Genomic DNA, 27,373 nt, shown 5'->3' on the forward strand with positions numbered 1-27,373 from the left:
GTGATGCTATTTCTGTCTGATGTGATGTTTTATTGACAGGAAAATCACAAAGTGGGAAGTGCTGAGCTGCAACCCTTCTCTGCATCAGAGCAGCCGCAGGTCTGCGCGTCAGAAACGGATGATGCTGTAGCCGGGGTCCTGCGCCACTGCATAGGTCGCATTCTCTGCAATTAAAGACAACATCGACCAGCTCAGTCCCAAAACAACAACTGATGATGTGTGGATGTAGGTTGAATTATACATCAGCAGTAAAACTATCTACAAGAACACGTGGAAGTGCAGTTTTGGAATATTTTGCAAGTGAGTTGTCAAAAACTAATATTCACTGGTGGGTGTTAAAATCCACTATATTTTTGGTGTTCGTCACCTCCGGTTGTCAAATGGCAGCGTTACTGATGCTCAGTGGCTCACCACCTCATACTATTTAACACTAGTCACACGAGGGGCTCCAGATTACTATTCAGTCATATGGTACAAAACGCCTGCAGCTGATTGCACAGATGGAACTAGGACATTTGTTCCCAAAGTTCTTTCCCATTTCTTTTTCTGCTTTTGACCATCATACAGGAGAACGTGATCATGTGTCTGCGCAAGCTTTGTGACGTAATACACGAGTTGCTGTGACTATTTATAGGGTCCATAGGGTTAGGGCTGTCATCTTTACTGATGCGTTTCAGGAAGCAACCCTGGCTTTATTGCTTCTCTGACCTTTGACCTACCACTGAATTCCTCATCACAAGCATAAACACCCTCCTGTAACAAGACAGCTTATGGGAATATGGCCCTTTTATGTCAGTAATCCAACAAGACTGGGAGACCATCTAAAGGCTCAGGAACCCTTTCCAGGCATTTAGCCCATATATTAGTTTCACCGTTTAGGTTGAATTACTGAAATAAATTCACTTTTGCACCATATTCTAATTTTTTTAGTTGCATCTGTAATTACTGCAGCTCTGCATGCTGATTGTTTTGTAGAACTGCAAGTGCTCACAACATCTTCTAAATGCATTCATGTCACCACATTTTAAAGGCAAATTATCTGCAGTGAAAGTGACCTAGATACCCACGTTACTCAGAAAACACACATGTGCAGCTCATTAAACTAACTGATGAGTCAGGAAAAGTTCACAACCCAAGACATGACTTTTTCTCCCTTTTTAACTTCCTTATTTATCAAGACAGACCCTTAAAATAAAAATAAATGTTTGGAAAATAACACAAAAATATATTACCAAAGTTTGCAGCCTCATTATTTTATAACTATTGCTATTTTTCTCTTTCACAAAACACTTGGCCATGACTTACCCCTGCTGTTCTGTGCTGGGTCCGGTAACGGTCCTCTTCTGCAAATTCACACAACACAGATAACATCTAGCCATCGATGTTTATAAAAGTGGTAAAGCACATGTTCTAAAATATTGAGAGAACAGACTAAAACACACACCGCAGTGTTTACCTGACAGCTGGAGGTGGTAGGGGTCGAGAGGGCGGAGCTCCGGTTGGAGACTTCTGACCGCTGTAGAAGTTCTCATACAGAACCTGAGCTGCTCAAGACACACACCGATGCCCCTCACTTACTGGCTCAACTGGTTGTGTTTTTTTATATTAATTTTAAAACTCTTTGTTATCATTTTTCAATAATATGATGTTGCTGCTGCAGTCCTACCTGGAGGTTTGTCTCCGGTCCGTCTGAGGTTGACAAAATGTTCGATGTCTTCCTGAATATCACATTGCTCCAGTGACTTCCTCACCTCCTCATACAGCTGAGAGCACACACACACAGGAAATAAGGTCAGGGTCTTTTATGATTAATACAACAAAAAGTTTATTCAGTAAGATCAATTCATCTAAGCTGAATCATCACTGTCATCTCAAAATGTGTTCTTGACAAAAAAGTTCTAAAATAAGCTGTAAATAAAACCCTGACATTGATCTGATTTTCTTATAGTGCTGTATATTTGATCTAGTTTTGCCTCTGTTTGGAACAAACTCAGCAGCAAGACATGAAAAAACAACAACACAATGAAATGAACACTTTTGTCTGATGCAGCAGTTTTATAAATCCAGCAGCATTCAGTCAGAGTTAAGTGAGGTAATTTACTTGTTTTGCTCGGAAACGCCTGACTCTGAAGCTGCTGAATGCCGTGGCATAAAGGTAGTTATTAAATGTGTGTGTTTGGTGCGAGCAGGGAAAAATGAGGATTTGTCAGCAGGTTTTAACTAAAAAGAGAAACTTGCTGCGAGAGAGACCCAAAACAAGTTCTGAAATTCGCATTGTATTTAAAATGATTTAGGGTTGGCATTTTGTGTTTTACAGTGCAGCTTGTAGCCCCCTTACCTTTTGCCAGCTGACCTATGATCATTAGAGTTTTGCAAGTGTTTCATGGTGATGCAGATATGAAATGGTGTGTGTGTGTGCGTGTGTGTGTGTGTGTGTGTGTGTGTGTGTGTGTGTGTGTGTGTGTGTGTGTGTGTGTGGTGTTCTGCATAACAGTGATGCTTTTGTATCGGAGTTATACCTCATCTGTGGTGACACACTGCTGGGAAAGCTGGTTCAGATGAGTCCAGATGGTGTTCCTTAGGAAATTAATTCGCTCCACTGATTGTCTCTCAAAGTTCTGTGATTAAAGCATTTCAGACATTGAGCTTTTTTGTTTGTTTCTTATGTTTCTGTGTTGCATTCATGGCAATGTCACAGTCTTTACCTCACAAGTGCTGATGTGGTCTTTCAGCCAGTCGTCTCTGATCTTCGTCAGCGAGGTCACGTTCTGTTGGTATAATCTGTCTACCAGAGACACAGATAAACTTATTCAGGCTGCATCTTAGCTGCAAAACACACAACTAATATTAACAATGCAGTGAAATCAGTAGTTATGATAAAATCGCTCTCTTTCTTATGATCTAAATCAGATGTGGCCATGAAAGTGGCTGTTACTGCCATGCAGAGCATTCATTTGTGAAATATGTTTTACATGTCAACCATACACATCATCAATCATGCATTAATGATTATTATTAGACTGGTTTTAAGGACAGCTTCTGGTCTTTGTGCAGCTCTGAGAACAGTTTATCCCAAAGGAATAAAATGAAACAAATGCAATAATGCCACGGATCAGGAAAAAGATCAGATTATTTTATTGCTGCTTGGCAGTGGTGTCCTCAAAGACAAATTAAAAAAAGATCAGACCATAAGATGGGTCTTGGCACCAAGTGCAGTTAGAGGTCATCAGATTGGAATGTAAATGCATGTCAGCTGGAATACAATAGTCAAAATTTGATTGCAGTCATAGCAATTTTTTGCAATATTGATCATAGTGTAAAGCGCTTTGGAGTCCTCTGACTCTGAAAGGTGTTAAACAAGTTCAGGGGCTTCATTTATCAAGCTTGCTTTACGCACAGAACGGGGTCAGAAAACTGCGTAAACAACTTTCCATGCAAACTTTGGGATTTTTAAAAGAAAACGTAGCGGAAAAATGTGTGCAACTTTAAGTTGATGAAGGACCTTGCTTACGCACATTTTGGACATGGAGAGCACCTGCAGTGCTGCGGCTGAGAAGGATAAAATTATGAATTCCAGCAGCATTATCACTTGTACCGCTTCGTGTTCACACAGAACAAGAAAACTCCCCTCCACCACACACACACACACACACACACACACACACACACACACACACACACACACACACACACACACACACACACACACACACACACACACACACACACACACACACACACACACACACACACACACACACACACAGCCTGAAGAGCAGAATACGGAATGCAGAATGTCAGTAGGGGGACAGATTGAGACAGAATATCATGTGTCTATGACAGTGTGAGTGTCCTGTCACTGTGACTCGATTGATGATGCGACCTGGCTACTTGGGTAAGGGAGATGTCCCTTTTGCTGACTGGTTAGTGCACATGACTTTCCTCTGGGAGACTGGTGATCGAATCTCATTTGGAGCATTTTTTTATATCCACCACAAACCTCTCTGAAGAACTCAGCATTGACGGCTTCAGCAATGCTGTGCCACTCCGTGTATTTTCTCTTATTTGTTTTGCAAAAGCCCTTCCTTTCATTTTTCTGCCTGACCCACAAGTACCTCAATTTCTGCTTCAGTGAAATTGCGCTTCCTTGATCTGCGGTCACCATCGTTAACGGTGAAACGCTGTAACGAGCCGGCTTACGTATATGCATGAGATCCACAAGGCACTTTGTATTGACCATATATGGCAGAAAGTGGGCATGTTGAGGGTGGGAAGGGATCAAAAAACACCTGAGAACCTTTCTAAGAAGTTTGTGATTTATGAAGCGGAGATTGCGTGAAGCTGTGCATACTCCATGTTTTATGGGTCACAAACCTACTCGGCGTAAGTAAATTATTTTTTGCTGAGCTCAAGTACAGTTTTAGTAAGGATTCTACGCAATGTTTTATAAAAGAGACCCCAGGTCTTTTATCATCCATCATTATTCATAAATGTGCAATATGATGCAGTCCATTCTTCTGTCTGAAACACAGCCATGCAAATTTTTATAACAGGTAAAGCAATGAACCCACGCTAGTCTCAACACTGAGACCTGCATTTGCCTGATAGGAAAGATGAGCATTGATAGTCACTACGTTATAAAGTTTTAAATCAAAGAAGAGGCAGTGTCTTTTCAATACACTTTGAATTCATGTGACCTAAAGAGATGAATATACATGGCCTAATGGGAAGCCAGCAGATATTTTCACCCTGCATTGACCTTTCAGATTGTAACGAACATCCATCTTTTGTATGCAGGCTATGGTTGAATTGTAAAGTACTGAACTGTGTGTGATAGACAGGCTCCATGTAAAGCAGCCAGATAAAACAAATATCATAACATGGCCCAGTTAGGTCATCCCGGGATGGTTGGATAACGTACCTGCTTCTTCTGCACTCTGTTTGGCCTGCTGTGCCTTTGACTGGAGCTGGAGGATGGAAAAGTTTCAAAAGAGAGAGAAGGTTTGGTCAGAAACCAGATTCACCAATGGCTAACGCAGTATTTCCTTAATGTGGTTAATTCATACTGCACTTGCACTTTGTTAAGAGCATAGTTGGTCAATGACATTCAATTTCTAACCAGTTTAAGAGAACACGTGTCTACTTTAAAATCTAACATCTAGAATGGCCCTGGGACCATTTGTGTCTCTCAGAGTGATTCTGTGGAGGCCCCAAATCTTATTTTATTTATCCAGATGAGCCAATTGAGAACTCATTCTCATTTACAACGACGATCTGGCCAAGAGGCAGCAGCAACAGAAAAATAATTAGCTTTACACCAAAGAACGACAGATAGATAAGATAAAAACAAACTAGATAAAAATAAGACAAAAGAGTTAGACATAAAGACAAAGGGCTGTTCTCATATTCATCATGTACAACCAAACAAAACAGATCTTTAAGTACTCAGAAGCAGGCACATTGATCAGAAAATATTGGTTACAATGCAACAATACCACTTTTTTCTAAACCAATACAATAACGATACTTGTATCTGAGTACTCGCAAATATCGATTATCGATTCCGATACTTCTAACACACAAAAAATGCAATGAATTGGAATACAGGTTTTATTTTCTTCTCTGGTTTCAACAGGAAAAGATTGTGAGGTAGATAAAAAATAAAATATATGAATAGAAATGATCACAAAACTAAAATATTAGGGAAACAGAAATGACAAGTTAGAGTGAAGCCACTTTCAGGCAACTGCATTGGTGTCGTTCCTGGTATTGGTTAACTTTTACAGATACCAATACTGGTATCGGTATCGGTGCATCCCTAGTTACAATGAATTATTGAAGGTAGACAATGGAATGTAGGTAGTGAGCTTTAATGATTTTTGCAGCTCATTTCAGTCGTTGTAAGCAGCAAACCTTAATGAGGAGCAGCCAAAGGAGGTGCAAGCTTTGGGAATAACCATAGAGATTAGATTACTGGAAAGTTGGAAGTGATGAGTAATGAGCGAAAATACGATGGGGTTTTACCGATGACTGTTTTGTATATAAACTGATACCAATGTAGCAACCTGCGGGAATGGAGTTAGCGAGTGAGTACAGATCACAATAATGAGAAGTGAAAGGGGCACCAGTGACGAATTGGATTGCTGAGTGATAAATGACATCAAGTTCAGGAAGAAGTTTTTTGGAAGCAGTCCTATAAATGATGTCACCGTAATCCAAGATGGAAGGATTGTCATTTTGACCAAGGTTTGCTTTGCAGAATGAGTAAAGGATGACCTGTTGCTGTATAGAATCCCAATTCTTGACTTGACTTTAGAAAGTAATGAGCCAGATACCCAGATACTTATAAGAACTGCCAAGCTGTAGTTCTGTACCATCCAGGGAAACAATACTAGGCTGGCAAGTTGAATGCAGTAAGTTACGGTTGAAGATTATGAACTTTCTTTTACTTGTGTTTAAATGAAGATGAAGGTATGTTGAAGATAATTAAAGTTGTGTTGCAAGGAGGACAAAGCTGCATTCAAGGAAGATCTGTCGTCCGCATATAAATGTATATGAGAATTGTCAACAGCGTGAACAATGTTATTAATATAGATTTTCAATAAGGTTGGGCCCAGTATCAACCCTTGAGGAACGCCCATAGATAGAGATAGAGGTGCAGATGCATTTCTAAAATTTTAGGGAATTTTATCTTCAGCAAGTTGTTGTTTTATTGATATATGGTTTATTTTTTAGCAGTATTGTTTTAATAACTATAAAATGGTTGCATTTTAAAACAACAAAAATAGTTGCCTAGTGGTAGAGTGTCCGCTCTGAGACTGGGAGATCGGGGTTCAAATTCACAGTCATACCAAAGACTTTAAAAATGGGACCCAATGCCTCCTCACTTGACACTTAGCTTTGAGGGGTTGGATTGGGGGGTTTGACCACCAAACAGTTTCCCGAGCACGACCACTACTGCAGCCCACTGCTCCTAACAGGGATGGGTCAAATGAGGAGATGTCATTTCACCAGTGTGTGAAGATGACTAATGGGACTTCGACTTCACATTTTTGTGATCCACAAGGATGATTCTGGCACTTGTCTTGAAATGTTTGAACAAAGTGGATCTACAACACGGGTACTGATTTTAGACACTCGCCTCTGGCGTATCCAACGGCTAACGTTCCTTTAGTTTTAGGCTACCTCCCAGTGAGATGCTGGTGTTGTGCCACCCAAATGTACCTTTTTTGTACAGACTACCATAGTTCTTGTGTGACAGGCATAATCATCTTCTGTGGTATTTAAATAAAACTGGCTACTAGCCTGTTTACTTACCTTCTCTACAAGCTTGGTGTTGCTAGTGTTGGTGTTTTGGTTCATGTTCTGATCTGCTTCTTCTTTGTCTCGACACTTCTGCTCATACGTCTTCTTAGACTGAGGACAGAACCACAGTTAGGACTAGGGCTGCAACAACGAATCGATAAATTCGATGAAAATCGATTACTAAAAGCATTAGCAACAAATTGCTTCATCGATTCGTTGTGTCGCACAACTCTTCCAAAAGCGCCCCCCCTTCCCGCCCGCCATTGCGCGCAGACCAGAGCAAGTCAGATCAGCGCGAGGGAGAGCCGATCAGCGCGAGGGAGAGCCGCAGGTCAGCGCCAGGGAGAGCCCACAGATCAGCGCGAGGGAGAGCCGGCAGATCAGCGCGAGGGAGAGCCGGTACCGGCAGATCAGCGCGAGGGAGAGCCGGCAGACTTGCGCTGCTGCGAACCGGTTCCGCATTGTTGTGCAGCGATCCAGGCAGCTGCTTCCAGTGCACGGTCCATTCTCAAAGTGGTTCAACCAAAAAACTATAATTAGCACACGATCGTTCATGTCCGCACATGTTCTCTATTTTGTCTTATTTGTGCCTGAAGCGTGCTACTGCGGAGCTCATCACCTGTGCTGTGGTGATGTCACCTCACGCAGCATCGAAAACGCGCTCTCCGCTGTGTGGTCAGGAGATCCCTTTGATCTGCTCAAAAGTAACTGATGAGGTGAAAAGGTAAGAATCCAGGCAACAGATTTTCTGGAGAATTAAGAGGAGATGCAGGAAGATGAGAGACAGACAGGACAGGAAATAGTTCAATAAAAACAAGAAAACAAAACAAAGTGTTGAAAAGTAAAATGTAGGTAGATTTATCTCCACTACACGTTTTTACCAGTAAAAAACAATAAGTTATACACATGTTATATTTATACATCTGATACAATTCAGATCACCTTCAAAACTCAGTCACACACCCAGGGCCGTTTCAAGACATTTTGGGGGCCAAAGCAAAATGCCCCCCCCCCCCCATAACTGGGCTCCCCAGAAGCCTCTGTCTAATTCATACCCTCTCCAGTAGTGTTAGTTATACAGTGTTTATAAAAGCCCCTCAGACATTACTGACATGTTCTAATATTATCAGATGAAAAACTAAATTATCAGACATGCTGTCTCATCTGCTGCTTTTCTAAACTTTTTAAAAGTAACAAAACCATGTGAAAGCCACTATTTGTGGATTCTCTGAAAGTTTCCATGGAGTGTGTGACAACTTATTTTTTCATTGATCCTATCGTCTAATCTCACAGCTGAAACAAGCATCCTTAATAATCTGTGCACAGGAAGCTTACCGATGCTGTAGTAAAACAAAAGGTATAATAATTTATTATTAATAAAACCTTGTTGCAGCACTAAAGCAGAAAAATGAGATTTTGCAGTAAATATGCAAAATATTTACATATGAATTGTTTTAGAGCCCTTTAATTGGCAGAATCTGATATTAATTTAGTTCTTACAAAAAATGGGTCCCAACATGGTTTGTGTGGCGTTGCCATAGTGTGACGTCATAGGCACAGATCCCCTGTCCTCTTGTTTGGAAATGGAAATATGATCACCCTACATTAAACAAACTGTCCACCCGGGCTTTTGCGCTGCACAGAGACGCTTCGCTGCCTATGACTAGACGTCAGTTGAGAGTCAGTCTCATGCAGACTGACCAATGAAGAGAGGGCCTCAAGTTAAGACCCTCTCCTCATTGGTCAGTCCACACGAGGTGGGTCAAAGGTTACTCTGGGCAGGTTACGTGTTGTCAGGCATTCAAGTATTGAGTATATTTACTGCATATTACAGTAAAATATTCTGTATGTGACCACATTATGGTGATCCTTGGGTTGTGATGATGGAGCCCTTGAATATTGTTGCCCAGGGTACAACAAAGTGTTAATCTGGCCCTGGTTCCGCCGTCACATTCCCGCAGAAACTGGTTGATCACACCGGGGCCAGACTACTAGCGTGTGGTTTTACAACCACAATGTCCTCAGAAGCAAAAACGCTTTTAAAAGGGAGGGAGGAGTCCTAACTGTTGCTGCAGGCGTGTTGTGTGAGAGTGCAGTTATATACTGGTTAATATATTTTTGGGTTCAGTTGCTTTCATGTGGCCTAATGTGAGTCTATTTGGGATCATTGGAATGATCAGCAGCATTTCTTGATGTGACTTTATGGCAGTTGCCCAGGGCATCATCGCAAGGAGGATGGCATTCATTTACTTTTGCTTTATTTGGTATTTTTTCAGTCAATTTTGGAAATAGTGATCAATTTTGATTAATTCACAGCCTATGTTTAATTACATTTAAAATAAATGTCAACAGATGAGATCAAACAAAACACATGAGAATTGCCCTTAAGCTGTTTAACTTGGACCAAGCATTTTAGGTCACAGATAGATGTAGCTTAGGGTCTCTGTCTATACACCTTATAAGACAATTTAGGTGATGGCATGTTGTTTTTCTGCTATTGAACTGTTTTCTAATAATGTTGTGTTAAATAAAGTGAAGGAAGGAGAGAAATAACGTTTCCCTAGCAGTTTTTAAAAATTTCCCCATGTAATCTGATTAATCGATTAATCGTGTCGAGACCCCATTCGATTAATCGATTATCCAAATAATCGTTTGTTGCAGCCCTAGTTAGGACTCATCACATGTATAAGAGGAAATTCATCCCCTATAATTACTTCTCCATTTTTCCATAGATTGAAATAATTGGAATGGCTTTTCTTGAGGATGTTTTGTTTCCTCTTGATCAAAACTGGTTCCTCTATCAAACAGGAAGAACGCGAGGGGAGGACATCATTTTCACATGTGACTGGAACTCTGCCAGCATGACTAAATAGTTGACCAACTTTGCTCAAATACTTCTGCTTTTGTTTTACTTCAAAAATGGTACATGATCAGGAAAACATCTCTACTTACATCCATTGTCCTCTTGAAGTGTGAAGACTTCTGTTTGTGGACAACATCCATCTGTTGTTCTATCTAAATAAAAAGACCACATCCTAGTGTCAAATATTCACATCACATGGGGTGAAATGACACATGACAGCACCTGTAAAAAATGTACAAACCTTTTTCCGTGCTTCTTTCTGTTTTTCTCTAAAGTCTTCCAGCTTCTTGGCCTCCTCCCTCATGCTGTGGGCCAACTGTAGATGCGTTAAACTCACTTGTTCAGTCTCTGAAGAGTAAAAATCTTTTAAATCTATAAATCTACATGAATTATATGCAGAAACAGGTGAATATAAAAAATGTTAGGAACTTACGCAACTTTAACACATCGAGGGATCTTTTTAATGTGCTAAAAACAACAAAAAAAGAGAAAAAATTATATATTTGTACTCAAGATAAAAAATAAAAATAAAGTATAGCCAGAGATCATAATTGGACATTATCAACATTGATTTATTAGTGGGAAAACCAAATATTGGATTTGTCTTTTTTATTATTTTGCAGTGAATTCTTTATTGCAAAGCAGCAACATCAATTTAATTAACTACTGATAAGGTCATTGTAGTGGGGGATTTTAACATTCATGTGGACAATGAAAATGATAGCCTCAAAGTAGCCTTTAGTAATATCTTAGACTCAATTGGTTTTACCCAAAGAATACATGGCTCCACCCACTCCTGCCATCATACATTAGACCTTGTACTGACTTATGGGATAGAGTGTGAGGAAATAACGATATTTCCACATAATCCAGTCCTCTCGGACCACTTTTTGACAACCTTTGAGTATTTTATAACTGAGTTCTCAAGACCGGCAAAGGGTGGCTTGCCAACTCCGGGTCGGGAGAGAGGTCCTACCTCAAGTGGAGGAGTTTAAGTATCTCGGGGTCTTGTTCACGAGTGAGGGTATGAGGGATCGGGAGATCGACAGGCAAATTGGTTGGGCGTCTGCAGTGATGTGGACGCTGAGCCGATCTGTTGTGGTGAAGAGGGAGCTGAGCCAGAAAGCCAGGCTCTTGGTCGATCTACGTCCCAATCCTCACCTATAGCCAAGAGCTTTGGGTAATGACCGAAAGAACGAGATTGCGAATACAAGCGGCCGAAATGAGTTTCCTCCGTAGGATGGCTGGGCTCAGCCTTCGCGATAGGGTGAGGAGCTCGGACATTAGGGAGGGACTCGGAGTAGAACCGCTGCTCCTCTGGATTGAAAGGAGTCAGTTGAGGTGGTTTGGGCATCTGGTCAGGATGCCTCCTGGACGCCTCCCTGGGGAGGTGTTTCGGGCATGTCCTGCCGGCAGGAGGCCCCCAGGTCGACCCAGGACACGTTGGAGAGGTTACATCTCCAATCCGGTCCGGGAACGCCTTGGGGTCCTGCCGAAGTAACTGGTGGAGGTGGCTGGGGAGAGGACGGTCTGGAGCTCCCTAGTTGGGATGCTGCCCCCGTGACCCGGACCTGGATAAGCGGAGGAAGACGACGACGATGACGAGTTCTCGAGACATGAAAGTAAATTTCACTATAGTCGGTCTCTATCTGACAACGCAGTTGCATCTTTTAAATCAACTGTTCCATCTTTACTGTCCTCAGCATCTCAGAGGAACGTAGCAGAGGGCAATATTTGTATCTCTAGCCCTTCACAAATTGATGCTTTAGTTCATAATGTTACTTTCTCTTTACGTGTGGCATTCGATGATGTTGCCCCTTTAAAAAAGAAGGCAATTAGGGACAGGAAGTTGGCTCCCTGGTTTAATTCTCATTTGCGAACTTTAAAACAAAACTTTAGAAAATTGGAGAGAACATGGCATTCTACACACCAGGAGGAGTCCTACCTATCCTGGAAAAATAGTCTTGTGCTTTATAAAAGTAAGCTTCTATAAAATTGAACTGCATATTTTTCAGCGCTAATTGAGGAGAATAAGAATAATCCAAAATTTCTTTTCAGTACAGTTGCCAAACTTGCACAGAATCATAGCTCTGAACCATCTATTCCCTTAGCCCTCATCAGCAATAACTTTATGGGATTTTTCACAAGTAAAATTAATTCTATTAGAAACAAAATCATTAGCATTCTCCCTAATGCAATTTCTTCTTCCTCAGTAAGTGAGGCAGCATCAGAGGTAACTGCAGAACCTCATCTGTGTTTGAACTGTTTTGATCCAGTTGAGCTTTCAGAGTTATCAAAAATATTAACTCCATCTACACCTTCAACTTGCATTTTAGATCCAATCCCAACCAAATTATTTAAAGATGCATTTCCTTTGGTTACTGCCCCATTCCAGATATAATCAATCTATCCTTAGTAAATGGATATGTACCACAGGATTTTAAGGTTGCTGTAATCAAGCCTTTACTTAAGAAGCCTTCTCTGGATCCAGATGACCCAATGAATTATAGACCAATATCTAACCTTTGATTTTTATCCAAAGTCCTTGAGAAAATAGTGGCCATCCAAGTATGTGAGCGTTTAAAAAACTAAAGATCTGTTTGAGGAATTTCAGTCTGGTTTTAGAGAATATCACAGCACTGAAACTGCATTAGTGAGAATTACAAATGATATTCTCATGGCCTCAGATAAGAATCTTGTGTGTGTTCTAGTCTTGTTAGATCTCAGTGCTGCCTTTGACACAGTAGTTCACAATGTTCTTTTAGAAAGGCTTGGACATGTTGTAGGGATCAAAGGAACAGCGCTAGGCTGGTTTAAATCCTACCTGTCTGGTAGATTTCATTTTGTAAATGTAGATGACAAATCTTCCTCATACCCCAGGGTTACTTGTGGAGTACCACAGGGTTCAGTGCTTGGACCAATTCTTTTTACTATATATATATATGCTCCCAATTGGTAAAATCATTAGACAGTATGGGATAAACTTCCACTGTTATGCTGATGATACTCAGTTATATCTATCCATTAACTCTGATTAACCTAATCTTAGTTAGATTACAGGCTGTCTGATAGATTTCATTTTGTAAATGTACATGACAAATCTTCCTCATACCCCAGGGTTACTTGTGGAGTACCACAGGGTTCAGTGCTTGGACCAATTCTTTTTACTATATATATGCTCCCAATTGGTAAAATCATTAGACAGTATGGGATAAACTTCCACTGTTATGCTGATGATACTCAGTTATATCTATCCATTAACTCTGATTAACCTAATCTTAGTTAGATTACAGGCTTGTCTTAAATACATAAAAAATTGGATGACTCAAAACTTTTTGCTTTTAAATCAAGACAAGACTGAAGTTCTCATCTTCAGAAATTTAGAAAAGGAAATTGCTTAGTCAATCACCTGACCTGAATGGCATTAAATTAGTCTCCGAGAACAAAGTAAGGAACCTTGGTGTTATCTTTGATCAGGACATGTCATTCAAATCCCAGGTTAAACAGGTTTGTTGGATTTCCTTTTTCCACCTTCAGAATGTTGCTAAGATTAGATTAATCCTTTCCAGAAGTGATGCCGAAAAACTAGTTCATGCATTTATTACATCAAGACTGGATTACTGTAATTCATTACTCTCAGGAAGTCCGCAGAATGTAGTTAAAAGTCTTCAGCTTGTCCAAAATGCTGCAGCTAGAGTTCTGATGAGAATTAAAAAGAGAGATCATATCTCTCCTGTCTTAGCTTCCCTACATTGGCTACCTGTTAATTTCAGAATAGATTTTAAGATCCTCCTTCTCACATATAAAGCTCTTAATAATCAAGCTCCATCATTCATCAGTGACCTGATTGTTCCATACGTTCCTAACCGAGCACTTCGCTCTCAGGCTGCAGGTTTACTGGTGGCTCCCAGAATATCTAAAAATAGGATGGGAGGAAGATCTTTTAGTTATCAGGCTCCTCGCTTGTGGAACCAACTCCCAGCTTTAGTTTGTGAGGCAGACACCTTGTCTACTTTTAAGAACAGGCTTAAAACATTTTTATTTGATAGAGCCTATGGTTAAAATCTGATGTTAGCCTAGATCTAGACAAGTGGGGGAGTAGAGGGAGGTGGAGTGTACAGTTGGTAAAGACAGCTCTCCCTTGCCCTGCCTCCAACATGCCTCTATCTAAAAGGCTAGTTTATCCAGAGTTATTTCTGTAGTTATGCTGCTATAGGCTTAGACTGCTGGAGGACACACTGACCACTTTCCACACTCTACTACTTTCTTCTACAATTTGCTCTTTAACTGTAATATTTTCTGCAATTTCAGCTGTTAACTGTATTTTCTCTCTAAGTGTTTTTCTTCCCAGAAGAAGCTACAATGATGTTCTGCTGAGCTGTGGTGGCCTCATAGAGGGGGCCATCGTCTTGAACACTGTTGCTAACCACTTAATCATTCTCCTTCTCCTGATGATAACATTTGACATTTCTTGACATTGAATGAGCTACTACTAGTTTACCCGTTTAATTATAGATTCACTAGGATAAATACAAAAAACTTTATAGCTCACCAAATAGAATATTTACTCAGAAATCACAATGTAACCATAGACACATTACTTGGTATATATGATGTGTGTGTGTGTGCGCACATACGTGCGTGCGTGCGTGCGTGCGTGCCTGTGTGTGTGTGTGTGTGTGTGTGTGTGTGTGTGTGTGTGTGTGTGTGTGTGTGTGTGTGTGTGTGTGTGTATGTGTGTCTGCTCTGTCTACTTGATCCCCAGTGAGTCGTGGAGGATGGCTGCTTATACTGAGCCAGGATCCTCTGGAGGTTTCTTCCTGTTAAAATGGAGTCTTCCTCTCCACTGTCTCTAAATGCTTGTTTAGCATGAGGATTGCAGTAAAGACACTGACACCAGTCAGTGACTTGACGCAATTTGCTGGGTTCCTTATATAGGAAACTTTTTTCTGATTGGCTTGATGAACTGTTTGGAATATTTATTATGTGAAGTGCCTTGAGATGACTCTTGTCGTGATTTGGCGCTATATAAATAAACTTGAAATGAATTGAATTGAGTCATGGACACTAATTTCTTCCTCTAAACACTTAACGCCCCTACACAGATTCAGATCTAGGCTAATCATGTGACTGAACAGGAAGCCAAAAAGCTGGTGGACAAAAATATCACGAAGAAACTGATAAATAGTCATTGGTTTCATTTGACAGCAACAGCTAAAGAATCTGACCAGGATCTAAATCCACCACGTCAGCTGCTAAAAGACAGACTTGTGCATTTAATTATCAGACACCTGAGGTAAACAGGGCAGGTGGAGCTCATAATAACAGTGTGTGGGCCCGCAGGTTGCTTACTTCATCTCATTATGTCCACAAACCTTCTTGGACAAACTGAGAAGATCTTTGGCATACTTCTCTTCCACTGTAGCCCTAAAAAGGAAATCACAACAGAGCACAGTGAGTCAAGATGTTACAAGCTCAAAACCATTTCATATTAATATGAAAAAATATACAGAAAAGTCACTCAGTGACTGTACAACATTGGCCTGGGTGACAAATCAATTTAATCAATTAATTCAAATTTTTTGTTTGGGTGATTTAAAAAAGTAAATCAAATTTTTATGTAATAACGTCTTTTTGCCCCCCCCCCCCCGCCCCCACCCCCCCCCCCCCACCCCCGAGCTTCCGTAGCATTTGTTTCACATAACCGCGACAACAACGTCACAGCACGCGCATGAAACAGCAACAGCAAGCGACTCCATGGCCACCAGTGAGAGTGGGATGTTTGTTCCTAAGAAAGGAATTAAATCATCCGTTGTTTGGAACTGGTTTGGATTTGCAGTGACGGACGTGGAGTGTGGCACTTTTATTCCAAGAGGGTGTTCATTTATTCATTATTCATTTCAGAAATGAGGGTTACATTTACCTTGCTTGTGATTAAATAAAAAACTAAATTGGCTTGAATGTGCCTTCCATTTATTCTTATTGCTATTCTTAATAATTGAAGGGGAGAGAGAATCGTAAAAAAAATTCATGAATCGAATAAAAAAATTAAATAAATTTGGACATTTTATTTTTAGGCTGTATCGCCCAGCCCAAGAACAACCTGCAGAAAACGGTTTATTTCATATTCAGTTTCTGTCCTACCTATCAGGGAATGGACACATTTATGAATTCACATGTAAGCGAATGAAACTATGAATGACAAAAAAGTGGGTCAAATCTCCAAATCTGAACAAGAAACTTCTTCTGCTCTCTTGATCCCTTAAAATGTTTTTAACCTGTTCTTCACATCTCTATAAGCATACGAAACTTTGTTGGGGCTCACATTGAATCAGGAGCCTTGATAACTGGTTAAACCCAACCTCATAATGTGTGTGTGTGTGTGTGTGTGTGTGTGTGTGTGTGTGTGTGTGTGTGTGTGTGTGTGTGTGTGTGTGTGTGTGTGTGTGTGTGTGTGTGTGTGTGTGTGTGTCAGATATTGGCAGCAAAACACCTGATTGGAGCATCCCTACTAATTTACATAGGAAAGCAGGTGGGAGATGGCACAGGCCTTTGATATGTTACATTAGACACACCAATCTGCCTTTAACTAAAACAACTGGGTTATGCAATGCAATTCTACAAGTTCAGTTTTCAATATTATGTTGGTTTGATAATTCACACAGATGGAACAAAATGAGTCTGGCCTTCTATAAAGTCACACATCAACCATAATGAGGCTTGGCCCCATAAGACAAGCCAACCAGAAATGTCCCCGCTGACTTATTCCACTACACGTTACTGACACTTCTGTTTATTTAACCGAGTCTGACTGATCAGGTGCCAAAACTCTTAATGATTAATGGAATTCATGGATTTCTCCACAGATCAGCTAAAGAAAGACCCAAACACTGGATGACTAAGTGTCAAAGTGTTTTCTTACAGCTTCTTTCATGCTCATGAGTGCTACTTCTTGTATTTTACAAACCACCGTGTTTCACTAAACCCCTTCAATTCTTAATTTAGGGAACTTTCAGTTATGTTATTATGTAATACCCCCCATTATGTTTCAGGGGGTTTAATGTCTGTGCAGATGTTTAGTGAACCGGGCCGTAACACAACTTTATTACTTATGAACGTCTGTGGAACAAATCAAGCTGAGATGATGTCAGTGACTGAAAACTGGACTTGGCTTAGTGTGTGTGTGTGTGTGTGTGTGTGTGTGTGTGTGTGTGTGTGTGTGTGTGTGTGTGTGTACTTTATATGCTTAAGTTGACAAACTTAAACTTAACGTTTAACCTGTAGTGTGTGAACATTTCCACATTGTGAGGACATCTGGCCAATTCACACAATGACAAAATACCCTTAAATGTGGTTTTAGAGGTATAGTGTGAACTAACGTTGGTTTAGGTTAGGGTTAAGGATAGAACAGCATTGGTTAGGGTTAGGGTCAGGCACAATGGGTTAGCGTTATGAACGAATGAACGAAAATCAATGACGGTCCTCACAAGGATTGCCAGACAAGAGTGTGTGTGTGCACGCGCGTGTGTACGTGTGTGTTAGAATGAGGACTGATTATCACTTCAGGAAGAAGGGATTTAAAACTCAACTTCATACAATAAAATGTATGTTTCATATTTGTAAGGACTACTATTTTAGTCTTAAATTTGAACGTTCGTAATTTTATGGTCGGGAATCAATTTTCTATCATTTCAGAAGTTCTTCTCACCCTACCAGGAAACATTAGCAGACATTTTTGTTTGGTTTTGATTTGAGCTACTTCCTTCCTCACGTCCTGTAAACGTTTTATTAAGCAATAAACTTTGCAGAGTCTATAGCTAGTTCATGTCCCTCCTGTTTTCTAGGTTTCATTTTCATGCAATCTTCTCTTTTTTATTTTTGCAGATTAATTTCCTAAACGCAAACATTAAATCTGCACAGATAACAACTGGCACATGTGGGCAGTTTCTGCAACACGCCTTGATCGTGTCATTACCTGGCTTTCATGAATTCTTCCACTTCCTTACACGTTCTTTTGCCTTCATTGAGATACTGAATGATGGCATCATAGCCAGCAGTAGAGGTCAGATCTGAGGTCTTTAAGCAAAACCAAAACCAAAAAAAAAAAGACAATCAATGTCCATGTCATCCATTTTATCATGAACAATAATTACAATTAAAACACAACATTTTCCTTTATTTAACACTTTATCCCAATGCAGGAATTTTCTGCATAAACACAGGTAATGATATATTTGGAATTTTATACCCTGAATGCAGCAGCCTGTAAACATGCTTCTTGTGTAGAATTTTCTTCACATCAGGTTAAAAAGTTTATTTCAAAGCTTAATTATAGAAACATTTACATTATTTTTATTCAAAAGTAGAATTTTATTAATTTCAATTTGTCACATGAAAGCTGATTGCGATACTTTATGACAGGATTTTCAGTAGAGAATGAAAGTCTACCTAAAGTAATTTTGAGCTAACTTCAAAATAAAACATTAGATAAATCACTCACCCAGAAGAAATCCTTGAAATGAAGGTTTTTCATAACTGAAACCGTCCAGCGGGTTTTGTTTGTCTGCCAGGGCGAATCTTCCTACTCTTGCTGTTTCCCTGAGACGAGAGTGAACTGTCTGATCTAACCAGTCATTTTAAAGAGCGCATGCGCACTGGGGATTACAAGCAAGCCAGAAAAATTAAGCAGTGATGAAAAAGTTTTAAAGAATGTGCTGCTATCTAGTGGAAGCTACTGGGGTTGCAGATAGGAAGAAGAGGGTCTAGGTTTAGGGTTTAAATTAAATTAAATTAAATTAAATTAAATTAAATTAAATTAAATTAAATTAAATTAAAAATAACATGGATTTTATATGGGTGAGTTGTGGCCCTCCAGCACAGGCAGTTGATGCAGAAAGGCACTTTTCCCCACATTTTTATTTAAAGATTTTTACAAGTCATACTAAAATAAAAATAAACATGTTCTCATTATGGAAAATGTAATCTGTCTTTTAGAGTTTGCAACATCAAAACATCAAAGCTTGTAACATTTGTCATGCTTTTTGTTTATTTTAAGCTTAATTAAATATTAGATATTAAACATTTGAATATTTAATGAGAAAAAATCTTTTGTACTATAATTGCGAGCTACACCAGCATTGTAGAAGAAATTCAACTTCTTGTCTAATTTTTGTTGTTTTTACTGTCAGTTACAACAGCTTGTTATGTAATGTCACAACATGGAGACTTTTATCGATGTACACCATCGGATGTGAGGAAATCCAGCTAGCGCACTGTCTCTTCTCTCACACCATGTCCAAAAACCTGGAGGGCGAGGTCATTCGTTACATCCAGACAAATGCAGTTCAGCAAAACATCACAGCCAAACAGAACATCTGGAGTACACGGTTTATAGAGTCTCTGATTAAAAAGGTTCATAGTGCATTTACGGTGAAAACAGAATCGCACACAACAGCATGATAACAGAAAACAAAAACACACTTTACAGTTCTACTATAAGCAGAAATGTGAACATGTGAGCAGAGAAATGGAACATTTTGTCACATTTCTTCTCTATAATAGCAGCTCTTTCATTTTTATATACTCTGTTTAGCTTTGGGAGTTTTTCATGTGTGAGTTCACGTGACAGCAGCCAATCATCAGCTGCCACAAAGGCCAGCCACTTACTTCCTCAATCCGCCTGAATACAGACCATCATTCAGTTAAAGGTGGACTATGGAACAATTTCATAAAAAGCTATATTTTAAAAAAATAACACCTCCATGGGGCGTTTAGAGATGTGCAGAGTGAAAGTATGGTATTTCCTTTAAAAGCTATATTGTTATCCCTCTCAGAAGAGGAGCGACCATAAAAGATCTAAAACCAGAGTGAGTTTAGGTGAAGCTACAACAGACGAACCTTAATAAGAAAATTCACGGCTGGAAACTTCGTTCTATTGTTGCAACTACAACCTCCACACACTAGATACCACTTTCGTGTTCATGTTCCATATTCCACCTTTAACTTTTAATCTGCTAATCCTGTTAAGCCAATTAAATAACGTTATGTCTTTCATCTGAACTCTTGGTGGTCAATAGATCAGAAAACTCTAAGTTGATTTTATGGGTTTAGAGTCCTAAATGGCAAATTTGTGTCTGAAATATTAGAAAAAAAGATTTGTCACAAACTATTTTAATCTTTTTTATTTGCCTCTCTTTATATCAACAGGTTTTCAAATGAGGCATGCAACACCAGAGAAGAGCAACAACACATGACGCATAAGGAAGTATTCTTAAGTATTAAAAAAACAAAACCAAGCCAAGAATGCAGAAGCAGTTTGAGATAAGTACACTTTTACTGCAACAGGTGCTGCGAATCAAATCCACATTACCCAGTAAGATTTAACTAGTCTAAGATGCTCTAAAAAAATAAAGAACAATGTGGTTTACAAGCAACAAATCAATTCAAGTTTATTTATATAGCGCCAAATCACAACAAGAGTCGTCTCAAGGCACTTCACATGGTAAACATTCCAATACAGGTCAGTTCATTAAGCCAATCAGTAAAAAGTTTCCTATATAAGGAACCCAGCAGATTGCATCAAGTCACTGACTAGTGTCAGTGACTTTACAGCAATCCCCATACTAAGCAAACATTTAGCGACAGTGGAGAGGAAAACTCCCTTTTAACAGGAAGAAACCTCCAGAGAATCCTGGCTCAGTATAAGCAGCCATCCTCCACGACTCACTGGGGATCGAGAAGACAGAGAAGACACACACACACACCAACACCAACGCCAGCCCACACACACACACACACACACACACACACACACACACACACACACACACACACACACACACACACACACACACACACACACACACACCATACATACCAAGTAGTGTGTCTATGGTTACATTGTGATTTCTTAGTAAATTCTATTTGATGAGAGATTAACTTTATTGTATTTATCCTAGTGGATCTATAATTAAATGGGTAAACTAGTAGTAGCACATTCAATGTCAAAGCAAGTAAAATGTTATTATCAGGAAATGAAGAAAGTTTAAGTGGTTAGCAACAGTGTTCAAGGCAAGCCAATGCCCCCCCATGAGGCTACCACAGCTCAGCAGAACATCATTGTAGCTTCTTCTGGGGAGAAAAACACTTAGAGAAAAAATTAAGTTAACAGCTGAAATAGCAGGAAATAATGCAGTTAAAGAGCAACTTGTAGAAGAAAGCAGTAGAGTGTGAGAAGTGGTCAGTATGTCCTCCAGCAGTCTAAGCCTATAGCAGCATAACTACAGAGGTAACTGGATAACCTAGCCTTTTAGATGAAGACATGTTGGCGGCAGGGCAAGGGATCAAAAATGTTTCAACTCATAACAAATTGTTTGAAACAGGAAGCAAAGAAATAATTTTTCTTTTTAAAACTTGAAAAGTTTTGAAAACCTTTGAAGCAATGTCCTTGCACACTATGAAATTTAGAGGAAATAGCACGGAAAATGCTGACAAGCACGATAGTGGAAGGGTGATGATTTGGGTAAATACAATCAATACAATCAAGCAAATGTGTAAATCAGCGGTGCCTGATCCGTTTCAGTATGTTTTAGGTGTTTCTCTACTCCAACACAATGGGTTCTAGGAGAGTAAAATGCTTCTGCAGAGCTTAATGACCTGCTGAAGAGGTAATGCAGCCATTGAATGAAATTTGTTGGATTAGGTTAACAAGTAAAAAAATGGTGGATAGCAACCCTCAAAGGCCAATAATGGGTATCCTGCGTAAATGATTCAAATACGACATAAAACTCAGTCAACCACCCACAATAACAAACAACACAAACATATGACCATCTAAATTAGTACTTTACTCAGCCTCGCTTATTTTACACTGAAATCAAAAGTATATACATTATGTTGCTAATTCACACACCCTGACTGATGCAACATGAATGCAAAATGCCCAGCCTTCACATCACCTGACTGAAGAATGGCGTATTTTTCTGGGACTTCCCAGTTCTGAGGACGTTGATCTTTTAGCAGTGGGGTAATAACTTCAAACACGTTTGAGATACCTGCAGCACTCTAACGTCTCACAAGATTTTCCATTTGATCTGAAGGCGATGGAAAGAATTCCTGCTTCTTCCGCCGATGATCACATGATGATTGTGCTTCCCTTTCCCCAAAAAACATAATTTGTGTGTTCTGAACATTGTGATAAGCTATTGCTGAGTTTAGCTCAGAAAAGGTAAAGCTCTTTGACTCGGTGTGCTGACTTCTGAGATAAATCAGCTTTATGGTGGGGTTAGGGTTCTTGAAAACAACAACTATCGTCTGCTGATGATGTCACATTCATGTGATTCACTCTGGGTTTTCCTCTTGTTGCTTTTACTTTTGATTCTAGCCTGCTGCGATCTCACCAGATATCTCATTTATTACATTTATTAATGAATCTGTCAGTTTTTAACATCTTTAAAACACATTTCCCAGTACAGACAGGACAACCATGTGCAAAGAGTGTAAAGATAGTGCATTTATGTTATGGGACTGATTAGAGGATGCAAAGATAAAACTGTAAACACGAGTAGACTCGTGTGTGTGTGGGAGGAACTTGGCTTTGACTGCTGGGAATTTCGTCACATCGACCGACTATATAAGCGTTCTGTTTCCTATTCTTAGTTTAAACCTGTTCTGTCTTGTCAAAACACAACAGAAGAATACAAAAGTGCACCGAGCGAGACAAACTTCAGCATTCTTACTGGAACTCAGGACAAAAATGGCCAAACAAGGTGAGTTTTTAACAGAATTTGAACAAACTTGTCGATTAAAGTAAATTGATTTTATCCTTCTACTATTTTAACTTGCGAATGTTAGCGTTTGATGTTCATGCTGTTGATTTTTCTTCCTAGATAGTGACGCAGCTGTTGACGTCTGTGCCCAAGAGCTCAGACAAGTTGGAGATCAGCTCTACTGGAAATATAAACTCCTGCATATACTGATGGAAAAATACAAGATCGTCCACAAGATCAGCTGAGACGTCACACCGAAGGATTTCAGTGGGTTTGAGTGGATTTAAAGGAATCACGGCTGTGGAAAATACTGAACCAACCAACACAGAGGAGTCTTGGGTGGTGGAGTCATTGCTGGTGGCCGGCAGTGAGAGGAGGTGTACATCTCACCGGTTACCGGGGAGGACTTTGGACCGATATCATACAGAGGAACTAATGATGGGAGGATTCTGATCCAGTGGCTGGGATAATGGAGGTTTACCAGCTGATATTATTCATGCATGTTTTGTATCTGAACTTTCAGTGCTTGGTTATAGGATATAAAGTTATTTACTTGCAGTGGAAAGTTCTTAACGTTTTGCCTGTGAATGGATGCAAAATTTAAAAAAGTCTATTTAAAACAACAACAAATAAGCTGTTCTGTATTAAGGATCTATATTCAGCTACTAGTTGGTGTCTGTTTATGATTATAAAATGATTTAGTGTTTGATTATTTATAAACTCAACAAAAATGTCCATTTTGTACATTTCTACCATCATTTCTTTGTAAAGCACGGTGAAAGAATACATGGCTGAGTTGTCTCTACTTGTTCAGATGTGTGGGGTGAATGCTTTTCATTTACAGAATATTGCATTGCTGCCTGACTTTTTGTAACTTTTTCAACTAGAAAAACTATTTATTTAAAAAATGTTAAGGGTTCAAGATGTTTTAAAAGGCATTGAAGAGACGACAATGTGTAGTTGTAATCATTAATTTCTGGACATATCCATTGAAATGTTGAAAATTAATTAAAGGATGCCGAATTGTTGAAAAATATTGACGACTTTGTAACATATAAACCTAAAAATCTGCTCTAAAATACATGGGAGCGGGTCTATGTCTCTGGGCGACGCCATGTTTCCTTCTACCGGAGCCCATGAGGACAAAATGCATGTACTGATTTGTAACAAACAGTTACAAAACTTTCACCATTCATAAGCTTTGTTTTACACATTTACATCGATGTGCTTGTTGTTTTGCCGGAGATTGCCCTCCCAGGCATTTTTGACCCTAATGGCCATCCGTTGGTAAGGTCTTACCCAAACACAAACACCCGGCTTGCTTGCAATGATTTAGATACATGCTGCCACCCATCGCCAGGGAAAATACACGTTGTCACTTTAAAAAGTAATTTCTTTATTTTTTAACTTTCTCAGAAGGTTACACGACTGATTATGGAAATATTAGTTTTGTGTAATATCTGATAAAATTGCTGGGTAACATCATCAGGAAGAAAAGCCAGTTATGTCAATGTGAGCTCATATTCACTTCTTCGTTTGGTTAACACCTATCTATCAACGTCCAAAGATTCAATGTTTGTCTTTGTGAAATGTTACTTTTCATAGTCAGTATATCAAATTCTGAATTTGCATTGTTTAATGTATTTGTTAATGGATTTATGGAAAATTATTAAAACTAAATGTTCACTCTATATGCACGCAGTGTTTGGAACTTATTCATAGTTTTTATAATTTTAAGTTTCAGTCAAGCCAGTAGAACTAACCAATCAGAGCTGGCTATTTCTAGCATTTCAATCACCCACTGTAGGATTGTGAGTATTCAGCCAGTAAATATTTACATACTCGCATGTCCTCCCTAAAGCTAACAATGCAGAGCTATTTGACATGACTCAGCATAAGACTGAGGGCTGGTTGGTTAAATGTTTGCATGTGTTGAGCTGACAATAAGCATTTAAATAAAAAAAATTACAAAGTATAAAAAACAATAATAAAAAAAACAACAAAATCTAGGAATAGCTAAAACCCAAGCAGCTACACTTTGAGTAGAGTAGAATAGAATAGAATAGAATAGAATGCCTTTATTGTCACTATACAAGTGTAAAGTGAGATACAGAGCATCTCCTACTCAGTGTAAAACAAACATACTTGGGGGGGGGGGGGGGGGTACAGTTCTGCAGCGCTATGTTCATATGGACAGTAGTGTTATATGTATACAATTTATTGCACATGGAATTTGGTATCAATAGATAGTGGTGGTCAATGGAGGAAGTGGGAAGTGGGGGGCTGTGTTATCGGTGCATGTGTGAGTTCAGTGTGGTTATTGCTTTGGGGAAGAAACAGTTTTTGAGTCTGTGGGTTTTTGTATTAATGCACCTGTAGCGCTTCCCTGAGGGAAGCAGTCTGAACATGTTGAAGCCAGGGTGGGAGCTGTCCTTGATGATGTTTGCTGCCCTACTGAGGCAGCGGGAGGAATAAATGTCCATCATGGAGGGGAGAGGACAGCCGATGATCTTCTGTGCTGTCTTTACCACACTCTGAAGCCTCACACTATCCGCCTTGGTGCAGCTGCCGTACCATACCGTGATGCAGTAGGTTAGCAGGCTCTCAATGGACGAGCGGTAGAAGGTCAGCAGCAGGTCGGAGTTCAGTTTGTACTTCCTGAGGACTCTCAGGAAGTGCAGCCGCTGTTGGGCCTTCTTGATGACCGCTGAGATGTTTTCCACCCAGGAGATGTCATCAGGGATGAGGACACCAAGGAACCGGAAGGTGTGGACCCTCTCCACACACTCCCCGTTGATGTAGAGGGAGGCCAACTCGGTGCTGCGTCTCCTGAAGTCGACAATGAGCTCTTTAGTTTTCTTGGTGTTCAGGGACAGGTTGTTTTCTGAACACCATGCTGCCAACTTCAGGACTTCCTCTCTGTACTCTGCCTCGTCTCCCTTCTAAATGAGTCCGACTACCGTGGTGTCATCAGCAAACTTGATGATGAGAGTGTTATTGTGGGTCGGACTGCAGTCGTGGGTGTACAGAGAATACAGGAGGGGGCTCAGCACACAGCCCTGTGGGGAGCCGGTGCTCAGTGTGGAAGTGGAGGAGAGATGAGGGCCGAGTCTCACAGTCTGGGGCCGGTTTGTGAGGAAATCCTTTACAAACCGGCCTTTCTGCCCCAGACGCAGAAAGGCCGCAGCCGAGTGGTGGTAGAATGCGACACGTTAGTTGGTCACATGTATTCTGTAAATCATGTTACGTTGATGATGACAGCTATACAGTCCATAAAGAGAAATGTGTTTTGTTTTCTTTTGTCACGTTTCCTATAAGCACACTAAAACTCTACTGCGGATAGTCTTTACTTATTATTACAGTCACATCTTCATACGAACATGCTACGATATATGATATCCACAAGTATGTGACGATGTGTTTTAGCTGATAACAGGCACCAGAATTTCTCACTATTATGAACCTTAACGCGATATCTTCAGCCATCGTCACTCGCGAGCTACACGTAGGGAAATCTGTCCGACTTATGTTTATGTTTATTGATTTGGCAGACGCTTTTATCCAAAGCGACTTACAATTTATAACCCACAGGGCATGTTGTGATCTGTGGGGGAAACCGGAGTACCCGGAGGAAACCCACGCATGCATGGGGAGAACACGCAACTCCACGCAGAAAGGCCGCAGCCGAGTTTCGAACCTGCAACCTTCATGCTGCGAGGCAACATTGCTAACAACTGCGCCACCATGCAGCCCATGCAGACTTAAACGCCGGCTTTTAGCCACTCCCCCTGCTGCTTTCGTCTCTTTTCCAGGCGCGGCGCGGCTCATCTGAGAGGGTGCTCGCTGCAGACCTACAAAGGCGGAGCTGCACCATAAGGTGGAGCTGCACCAGAGTCAGCCCCGCCCATTCACGCAAACTCAGTCTAGCCCACTGACTTCCGTTTTTGTTTTTCCAACTTTATCGCAAACTAAACTGACCCACATGAATTACGGCTGTTACTAGTTTACAGTCGTTAATGCTATGTTCTATGCTTCAATTAAACAAGATAAATATAACTTGCTACATGACAAAGCCTGAATATATCTCGAAATGAAAAGGTTTCTTTTAACGAATATCTACCTACAGCCGTTCCAAGAAAAGTGGTATACAATAGCATCTGTGATTTACGTAAGTCCAGTGGCGAGATCGTTTAACTTAAGTTTTGCTTTCCCCTCAGCTGGTGCTGGTTCGATTCTCGGTGAGGTCGGCAACAATCCATTTAGCCAGCTGAAACATTTTAATTTGTTTATATTTTAGTTGTAATGTTTATTTTCAGCAAAATATTTATGTCTCTAAAAGTTCTTTGAATTTGGTCGTTCCTAAACAGTATTTTAGTTGAAACTCTGCTCACAAATGGACTCATACTGGCTAAATAAACAAATAAATAAATAAACACAT

General features: G+C 40.0%; 2 protein-coding genes across 2 annotated transcripts in view; one reads left to right on the forward strand and one right to left on the reverse strand.

Moving 5' to 3' along the window:
- The window catches only part of LOC107373312 (homeodomain-interacting protein kinase 4-like), a 745,746-nt gene that overhangs the window by 126,464 nt on the left and 591,909 nt on the right, over window positions 1–27,373 (forward strand). The gene's annotated exons all lie outside the window — the stretch shown is intronic.
- Window positions 5–18,827, reverse strand: pstpip2 (proline-serine-threonine phosphatase interacting protein 2). The gene is made up of 14 exons (XM_015942951.3): window positions 18,669–18,827; window positions 18,144–18,244; window positions 15,521–15,595; window positions 10,602–10,636; window positions 10,410–10,516; window positions 10,258–10,320; window positions 7,318–7,416; window positions 4,922–4,967; window positions 2,706–2,785; window positions 2,520–2,618; window positions 1,667–1,763; window positions 1,457–1,544; window positions 1,306–1,343; window positions 5–164 (listed from the first exon to the last, which is right to left on the reverse strand). The coding sequence occupies exons 1-14, from the start codon at window positions 18,699–18,701 to the stop codon at window positions 109–111; spliced, it is 1,017 nt and encodes a 338-aa protein (XP_015798437.3). The 5' UTR covers window positions 18,702–18,827; the 3' UTR covers window positions 5–108.

This window comes from Nothobranchius furzeri, chromosome 6 (assembly GCF_043380555.1).
Source record: "Nothobranchius furzeri strain GRZ-AD chromosome 6, NfurGRZ-RIMD1, whole genome shotgun sequence".
Lineage (NCBI taxonomy): Eukaryota > Metazoa > Chordata > Actinopteri > Cyprinodontiformes > Nothobranchiidae > Nothobranchius > Nothobranchius furzeri.